General features: G+C 35.0%; 1 protein-coding gene across 1 annotated transcript; it reads right to left on the bottom strand.

Moving 5' to 3' along the window:
• Positions 1-6,909: 6,909 nt before the first annotated feature.
• Positions 6,910-9,831, bottom strand: LOC137822771 (uncharacterized). The gene is made up of 4 exons (XM_068627767.1): positions 9,334-9,831; positions 7,839-8,591; positions 7,619-7,719; positions 6,910-7,282 (listed from the first exon to the last, which is right to left on the bottom strand). The coding sequence occupies exons 1-4, from the start codon at positions 9,661-9,663 to the stop codon at positions 7,060-7,062; spliced, it is 1,407 nt and encodes a 468-aa protein (XP_068483868.1). The 5' UTR covers positions 9,664-9,831; the 3' UTR covers positions 6,910-7,059.

The raw sequence follows: 9,831 nt of genomic DNA, 5'->3' as shown, positions 1-9,831 counted from the left end.
TATCTCAAAATATCTTATTCCTTAAGTTAACTGTTATTAAGAGGATTTTTATCACATTAACTACAATGTAAACAAATGTAATAGATTCGGAAAACATTGATTCATAAACTATTGTATTCATGCATGATGAATTATCAGAGTAACTTAATATCCAAATTGAACATTTATTGGTGTAGTTATACAATTTAATAAAAAAATGAAATCAAACTTATTTAGAACTAAATCAAAATATTATCCAAATTAATTCTTTAATATTTATCAATCAATTGTCTGAATAAACTTAAATTGTAATGTATAATATTTTTTAAGGTATGATTTAATTGAAGAGCTTAGTATTTTTACTCAGAATATGAGGCTAAGGAATGAATATAAAATGTACAGTCTTTACTCAGACTATTTACAAACTCGACCCACTCATCCACCAATAACAATTCTAATCTGTTCCTAAAATATTCTAAATAATTAGTACATGATCGCGATTTTGAATACATTATTAGGATTTTAGATGTTCGAAATGGATTTTGCTCCCAATAGAAAAGTTGTAGAGCTTTCTCTCTTAACTTTCAAGGGACATTATTTTAGCATCTCAACATATAGCTAGGATAAGATATATGTCAGCATCTCAACATATAGAGTGTTAATTGAAAAATAAAATATCAAATAACTAGAATTTACACTTAAAATCAATAAGACTCGTTAAAATAAATCATAGTTACTATATTAATATATGATATTATTAAAGGCTAAATAAGGCTAAAACATCCATAAAAAATTATTACAAATATTCGGTCACAATGAAATCTTATAGAATATATAAGTTATCTACAATTTATCTACAACCATACTCATTTTCTTCAAAACTTGTATCACGTCACCTTTAACATTACATGTGAAACTTTTAACATTTAGGACTCCCACTCATATAAGTTTTTTTTTAGTTCCTTAAAGTGGTAAATGTTTGACAATATCCTCACTACTTCATCTTAGATACAAATTTTAATAGACTCAATGTCCACAAATTTGAATGGAGTATCATTGTCCATAAGAACATTACTATCAACCATATTCTCTTATGTCTCGAACTAGCTCTTATTTGAGTATATATGTAAGGTAAAACATGAGTCAAAAATTCAAACCTCGTAATAATCTAACCTTTCGCATATTACAAGCATTAAACATTAACTCAATCTAAGCGATGATAGTCAAATTTTTTTTGCAAACGTACCAAATTGTCACAAGGATTAATGAAAAAAATCCAAATATTTTATTGACATAGACTCTTTGTATAATTATTTAATTAGAAAGAAAATAAATTATAGGGTTTTTGAATTTGAAAAACAAAACTAAAGACAACATTTTAAATGATAAAAGGATATCAATCAAAACAGAGATTTAGGAATTTGTAATAAGAAAGCATATAATATCAAAAAGAAATCAAAATAAAATAATTATAACGATAAAGATGTAAATATATAAAAGAGGTATCATATATTGATTTCACTAACATTTTCCATCTAATTCGCTCTTCCACATCCCAACAAGTTCAATTACTCAATAATTCAATGATCCACTTATTTGATTTAAATTCAAATCTTCAACGGGAAAATACCTAAATTACGTAAAAAAAAAAATCATTTTCGTTGTGAGATTTGTTAAGTTTATGACTTAAAACTTGATTTGGTAGTTCCTATCCTAATTCCTAATTATAGTTGTACCACAAGTTTTCCTTAGATCCTGATTTATAAATGGATTGTCCAACCACAACTAATATGAAATCATGATTCGACTAGCTTGGCCAAACAAAAAAGTGAGAACAAAGTAAAAGTAATTGACTGAATAATCAAATAATGTTGGAAAAGAGAAAATAAATAAGTCACTTAGCTACATCAACTTCTGACAATATGGTACTTATAGCTTCATACTTATAGAAATACTAAAAGACTAAGAATTTAATGTGTCATTGTGTTGTTAGATGTACTTACAAGGTTGTCAAAGCATATTTTGGTGTGAGATCTAACCTTAATTTTATAAAATTTTGATATTACCTCCTAGGTTAAACAACAGTAACAACAAGATGTACACATAATCTTAATAAATTATTTGGAGTGTGCATTGCTTAAGCAAGAATCACTCGTTTAGGCTTCTTGAGTGAGCATGCTCAGTCAAAGGAGTAGATGCTTCGCTTAATCGAATATCTTGACTTTAACTTTGAGCTAAAATATTCTCTTTTTTCCTAAAGATTGAAGAAAAATAATAATAAAACATAAAATAATAAAAATTAATTTTTAGCTAAAAACTACTAAAAATATGTCATAAAATAACAAGAAGTGCCCAAATATAAGTCTAAGACACAATTTAAAAATACTTATATTCAACTTATAAACTTATAAGTAATTAATAAATCATTAACCCTCTTCTTGAAATAGTGAATCTTCCATTTGTTCTTTGCAATAATGGTAGATTTCCTTGGGATTGACTATGTCACTCCATTTGCTCTCATTGGTAGTAGTAGGTATTGTCAACCTAGACAAGTTGTTCTTGTCCATTTTATTTTATTTTTTATTATTCATAAAAGTTGTAGATATTCTATTTTCTTCATCAGTCTATCAAATTTTTAGTATGTTCTTTATTAAACTTTATTAATTCTTCTAACTTCATTCGTGAATTAGGTCATATCTTTTAAGGGTAAATTTACCATTTTCTTTCTTATCAAAAAATATAATCTTGTTATTGTCAAACGAATCAACTGATGATCAAGGATTTGAGTATAACATCTTGATTTTTTTTCTCTAAATTAATTTAGATAATCATTGATATTCTCACTATTATATATTTTAATGTTTGTCAAGTAAATTAGACCTACTTTAATTTCTCCTTTAAAAAAATCTTAAGTAAAATTTCTTCCAATTGAATCCAATTATAAATCGAATTTGGTGATAAAGTGTTAAACCAAGTAAAAACATTTTTTTTTAGGAAACTTCAAAAATACTTCATTTTTTCTTTTTCATTTAATGTTATATCTCCACATTCAAATAGAGCTATATTTTCAATTGTCTACTCTTCTATAAGAGAACTTAGTAAATAAGGGATTTTTACACCCTCTTCGTAATTCAATTTTGATAAATCATTTAGTTTGTTGAAATATCTCATTTCTAGTCCTTGTTAATTCATTTCTAAATTATTTTGGTTGTTCCCTCCTTACATAATCTAAACTCCTTCCCAAATGGTTATGGTTTCTCTTTGATATGTCGTTTGTCTTTTTCTTATGACATAAAGGGTTTTCTATATGATTGTTAGAATGATCTTGGTGGTGTTTGTTGTTCAATGATTCATATTAAGAAGGATTTTCTTTTGAGGAATTACCAATACATCCCCAATTCAACCCATTTGGTAAGCTAATAATTGAAAGTAGTCATTGATTATTTGAACTAAGGGATATAACATAGTTATTTATTATAACAGCATACTAATAGTTTCATAATTAGTATCATTATTTTATTTTCTAATCAATTCTAAATAAATACTCAATATCTCAAGTTCCAAATTCCTAGGAACTATATTCAACAATCACTGGTGCAGAAAAGGTGAAAAACGACAGTTATTTTAGCCTTAAAATGGCAGCTTTCTGACCGTTGTTTTTCAGCACATAGTCTATTCTCTTTAAGCAAAGAAGGCGGCTATTTAGCCGTCGTGTTACATTCAGTCTAAAATGGCAGTTATGGTAAAAGTCGTCGTTTTAATAACCTTTAAAAAATTGCAATTATTCATGTTTTGAATGAGAAAAAACATGGTGCCCTAATCTCAGCAATGGTGGTGGTGAAGAGCAGCAACGAGCTCACGGCAGCGGAGGCTAGTAGTGGCGAAGAACCAACGGAGGAACATAAAATAACCAATGAAGACAGCAGTGGTGGAAGACAATGAAACAGTAGGCAATGAAAACTTTCACCAATAATGAAGGACAGAAAAGGATAAGAGAAACAAATAAGCAATGGTAAGTGAATGAAAGAAACTTACACAATGGCAAAGAGCTTGAAGATGAAGAAGAAGCAAAGAGAGCACGAAGCAAAGAAGGAAGACAAAGCGCGAAAAGACAAAGAAAATACGAAAGTGTAAGTGGCGCGCTACGAATTAGGATAATAAAATCAGTGTAAAACGGCGGCTCTAAAGTAAATATGTCGTTTTAGACCAAAGTGTTTGGTCTACAAAGACGGCTATTAGTGGTAGCAGTTGTCTTATAAATAAATGAAAATATCGTATTATTATTAAAATATTTTATTAATTTTTAAATAAAAAAATTAAATAAGGTTCGGGATACTCATTTGTTTGATAGTTCGGGGCTATTTAAACCAACCAATGAAGATTTCTTAGATAGTTCTGGATACTCATCAATTTTTCCGAGAAGCTATTACCACTAGCAAACATATTAATATGATGTGGAACGCTTTTTGTGTTATGCTAATAAACTTTACTTGCTCCACTATTTCAAACCTGGCTGAGGAAGCGTAAAACAAAATGGGGATTCAAAGATTAGGGCATACTCAATTGATTCAATAAAACATAACAACAGTAAGGTCATTCAATTTCTACAAACTACTCACAAGTTCCATAGCTTTGGGTCTAACCTCGTTCAAGAACAATTGGAGCCCACGGAGAATCAACTTGAAGAAGAAAAGTAAATGGTATCAACCCGAAGCATGATGAACGAGAAGAAGTCTGATGCTGGGCAGATGTTGCTCTTGATGTCTATGTAGAAGGAGATGGCAGAGACTAAGAGAAAAAATGAAGATAAGATCCTAGCTCTAGAACCGTTGAGGAGCCGAGGCATAAGATCCACCCAGGAAGTTGAGGGTGAATCTTATCCAAATAGGTCGGTCCCTATGACCGGTACTCTGGACTCGGTCCGCCGACACCCCTTCACCGATTCCATAATTGGAGTTCCACTACCAGATAAGTGGAAAGGCTTAACATGGAACGTTATGATGACACGATCAACCCTGATGAGCACATGAACGTGTACACCACACATGAGCATGTACACTTCGGACGATGCAGTTTTGTGTCGAGTGTTCCCTACGTCACTGAAAGGAGGGGGAGCTTTGAGCTGGTTTACGAAGCTCTCCAAACTCCATCGACAACTTTGAGACCCTAGTGTCCAAGTTTAAGACACAGTTCGCTGCCACCCGACCACCTCACCTGACCTCCATCGCCCTGGTTAACATTCGCCAGGGGAAGGGGGAGTCCTTGAGGAAGTTTGGGAAGGTAGCCATAAGCATTCAGAATCTAAGCCTGAACATGGTCATGCATCACATGATCACGGCCTTACGACCGAGACCTTTTGCTGACAGTTTGTGCATGTAGTCAGCTGCAAACTGGGACGAGCTTAGGTGGAGGACCGCTAAGTTCATGCAGTTATAAGAACTGAGAAAGTTCAGGAATTCCAAAGCAAGTGATAAGGGAGGAGGGTTAGAACCGACCAACTGTTGGTAGAGGGGATTGGTGCAGAGATATTCGGGGACACCGATTCACAAGATACACCCCCCTAAGCATCAAGAAGGGAAAAATCTTAGACGAGGCTTTGAGTGCCGAGCTAATTCCACCACTAAGGAGGGTTGCAAGCCCTGAGAACACCGGCTGCACTCTTAAGTGTCGTTACCATATAAACAGTAGACACACCACTGAGGAGTGTCAGACATTGAAGGATGAGATCGAGGAACTTATCCAAGCCGAGCATCTCCACCGATTTATACAAGGGGACTCAGGTGCAAAGCGATCCTCGCGAAGGGAGCAAACGAGTGAAGAGACTACACCTCTATGAGAATATAAGATGACCGCCACCCAAGTGTCGACCGAGAAGGGAGGACCCTTCAAGGAGGAATGGAAGAAGGGATGACCGAGAGGTCATCAACACAATCGCTAGGGGATTCGCTGGAGGAGGCAGCTCCAACAGCGCCAGAAAAAAAACACCTAAGGACAGTGCATCAGGTAAAAGTCGTTTAATTCCGACCGAGGATGTCATCCATCACCTTCATCAACGAAGATTTCAAGGGTGTCAACCCCTCACAGGACGATCCTATGGTGATATCGGTCGACATTGAGAAGTTCACCATCATGAAAACGCTGGTGGACCAGGGCAACTCGGTGGATGAACCCCTTCCACGAACTTTCTTTTCATCTCTTTGTTCTCCTTTTGGAGAGCTAAGATCTCATCTTCATTCTTCCACTTAGTCTCTTCGTTCTTTCTCTTCATCTCTGCAATCTCCTTCTACAAAGACATCAAGAGTGTCATCTGCTCAGCATCAGACATCTTCTCGTTCACCATGCTTAGGGGTTGATACCATTTACTTTCTTTTTCAAGATGATTCTCTCGACCCCACAATGGACGTCAATTGTTCTTGAACGGGGTTGGAACCAAGAGAATAATTCGACCGATCATCTCTTCTTCTTAAAGCAGGCTCCTCATTCTCCTTTCACTGCTCTGCCTCTCGGTCTCCGTGAAGTCAGGGCTCAAATGGTACCTGCAAAAGGCACTCCAACGCTCAAGTGAGAATTTGACACTCGATACTCTGAGTATTGTATAATGACGTACCTGATACTTGGAATTTGTGTCTATTTATATGATTATCATATACTCTTTCTTATTGGATCAAACTAGGGAGTTGAATCATGTTTAGAAGTACATTACCTAACTTTTGATCGCTGATTAGTTACTAATCCTGCTTATGCGTAATGGTCTTTGAGGTGTTAGTCGGTTTGGACCGAGTGCCGAGTCATAGTCTCGGTTATGCGGGCCTTACCAGTATATAATACATTCTTCTTTTTAAGACTTAAGAAGAATAGAAATTACGGATCCAATAATTTCAAAAACATTGAAGGATGAGTCATGAAATAAAAATGTGATAAGAGTCACACTAAAGGTAAATCTATCAACTTTTCCTCTCTTTACGTAAAGTTCCATAATACATTAAAATTTTTTTGCCTATGTAAATGTAAATATTGTCAAGGAGACCACATTATGATAGCAACACAGATATTATACAAATAATTCAAACAGTACCACTTTTACTCTAACCATGAAGAAAATGGATTGTTGCTAAGGCTTCGCAATGATTTATCATGGTGAACAAAAAGATTTGGGTGAAGGTTTTCCTCGTCTTCAAATGTTGTCCACCCCATCGAGTTTTCATGTTTCATTTCTGCATCATTGTGCCTAGTTTCCATTTCTCCAACACGGTTTTTCAGTTGTTTCTTCACCGCTTCTTCACTGTGCAGGTCACACCTTGGTCTTCAACACAATAAGAAACCACACTTGTTAGCAACACTTGAAACCTTGGGAACAGATAATAATAGTTCTACTGCTATAATGAAAAAACATATGTTAAATTACCGACTTGGTTCCCCTATAGTTTGATCTAACTATTTTTTAGTTCCTATATTGTTTGCTAGAATTTGGTGTCCAAAATTCACACATTAACCCTTCTTACAAAACAAGATTAACCTATTTGCTTGCTTTCTGATCACTTCTGTTTTATACAATAAAAAAGTAAGTAAAATTGCATTTCTAAGAAATATGCAGATGGATGTCAAACATAGAAAATGAAATAATTGACAGATGACATACGAGAAGTTGAGATTTGTATTTGCACTCCTCGTTTCTGTATTTCTGCTCCTCATTTCTGTAGGAATTCTTGACAGCTCCTTCTTTACATTGTCCCCCAAAACCTGTTTATTCATAAAGAAATTTGGCTCAATGTTCAAAATAGCTCTTCGTGTTCCTTTTTTCCAAAAGCAAATGTAATTTGCAGTTTGAAAAACAAAGGAAGTGTTTCAAGTTCTCAAACCTTATCATCCACGGAAAAAGCAGATGGTGATTGATCATGCTGCAACTTGTTCATCAGCGACACCTCACCACATCCTCTTGAAAGCTTATAGGAAGGCAAGTAGGCCTCACTATCGGACCTCTCATTTAGAGACAAAGGAGCTGTGTCATCATCTGTGTCACTTTCCTTCCATTTCCTCAACCCATCATACCCCCATTGCTTTTTTGATGATTTCTCTGTCTCAAGACCATGATGATCTCCACCACCACCATGCCCCTCTTTCTTATTTTTATCCCTATGAAATAGAGCTCTAAATGGCTTCCTCTTCATCTTCTCTGATCCATCCCAGAAGGGTTTGTTTTCCTTAGAATGCCTCAATTCACTTTGGGTAAAGATAGAAGGAGAAAGGACTTTTGATTGTGCTGAGTGCATGTGTAAAGTGGGTGAATTGAATATGCTCTTCTCCATGGAGTTTTTCCCAGATTTGAAAGGAGATCCAAAGCTTAAAACCGAGGATGCTCCTTTCATAGCCTGCTTCCTTGGCTGCTTTGATGTCTTCTTTGAATTTGACTTCTCTTTGTTCATCAAGCACTGATCATCCTTCAAATCAATATCTGACCATTCTTCCTCTGGATTTTCTTTTGTGTTTTTCAACCCTGAAATTATCATTTCCCTGCCTTTAATCTCACCTCCTTGAACTGCCAATCTCACAAGCAAAGGCCTTCTTGAAGATTGATACTCTCCTTCAGAAATGCATTTGGCATGAAGAAGTTCCTGGCACCAACAAGTAAAATGTGTCAGTAATTAAGCACTGTCACATTTCGTTAAAACTTAAGTAACTCAAAAGTTGAACTTCTTATTAATATTCTGTCCAAAATTGCAACCATAACTGGAATTCAAAATCTTTGTTGTGATCTCAGCCACAATTCACTAGTTTTGGAGTCTATACACATCATCCCTAGCACAATTGGGACTAATAAGAAACGCTTTTTCCTACTTTTCAGCAACATCAAAAAATTGCAACAATAACTGGAATTCAAAATCTTTGTTGTGACTCAGCCACAATTCACTAGTTTTAGAGTCTATACACATCATCCACAATTGGGACAAATAAGAAACGTTTTTTCTTATTTTTCAGCAACATCAAAAAATTGTAACAAAACCGCAAACATAAATGTAATTGGGGTCAATGTGCTATCAACTCCTTTATCTAAAATTCTCCATAACATAAGGACTGCAATTTAAAACCTTCATTCTATCTTATTTTGCTCAGTAATTTTTCTATCAATCCAAATAAAGTTACATCTGTTAAAGATAGCAAAAAAATGGATTTGTACAAAAATGTATTTACTACAAAAAGATTGTTACTTTTAAGTGGTTAAAAATATTTGGAAACATTATAGGGTCCTTCCTCTCAAGTGGTTAAATCACCCAAGGAAACACAATCTCAAAGAGGGTCAATGCCAAATGAAGGCAAAAGTGAGATTCTTCCCAGATCAAAACTAGTAGTACTCACCTGTAAGAACATAAGCTTGTCTTTGATGATGGGGGCATAATCCTGTTGCGGAGGGGGAGAGACAAGAAGGGTGTCAAGCAAATGGGTCCTGAAAGCTGAAACCTCTGTTTCAGATAGGATGTCATCTTTGTGTAGAGCCAACAAGTTGAGAATCTGATGGAGAGAGTCTTGCTGCCATTTGAGGTTGTCGGATTGAAGTTTCCACAGCCTGTGCTCTGCGGAAACCAAACACCGTTTCTTGAGACCCAAGGGAAGAATGGTCTTGCATAGAGAAGTGATTGAATCGTGCAGAGTGGAGTAATATGCAGTGGGTGCATTTGAGTACCCCATTTTTTCCTACAAAGAACAAGAATTTTGCACAACAATGTAAATGGTGTTTTTGTAGAAATAGTAGAAGAAACAACAATGATGTATTTTGAAGAATCTGGGGTGGTGTGCTGAACGGTCACATGATGATGACGAAAGAGAGGGAACTAGCCGTTGCTTAATGGGGATGGC

The sequence above is a fragment of the Phaseolus vulgaris genome, chromosome 9 (assembly GCF_000499845.2).
Source record: "Phaseolus vulgaris cultivar G19833 chromosome 9, P. vulgaris v2.0, whole genome shotgun sequence".
NCBI classification, from domain to species: Eukaryota; Viridiplantae; Streptophyta; class Magnoliopsida; order Fabales; family Fabaceae; genus Phaseolus; species Phaseolus vulgaris.
Note: the sequence above shows the minus strand (reverse complement) of the source record. Positions and strands in the feature narration are given on the sequence as shown.

Excerpts from the sequence above, each read along its gene's own strand:
- LOC137822771 (XM_068627767.1), bottom strand. The coding sequence starts at position 9,663 with ATGGGGTACTCAAATGCACCCACTGCATATTACTCCACTCTGCACGAT. Across the intron at positions 8,592-9,333 it reads ACAAGCTTATGTTCTTACAG|GAACTTCTTCATGCCAAATG; the intron begins GTGAGTACTACT and ends TGTTGGTGCCAG. Across the intron at positions 7,283-7,618 it reads AATACAAATCTCAACTTCTC|ACCAAGGTGTGACCTGCACA; the intron begins GTATGTCATCTG and ends ATTGTGTTGAAG.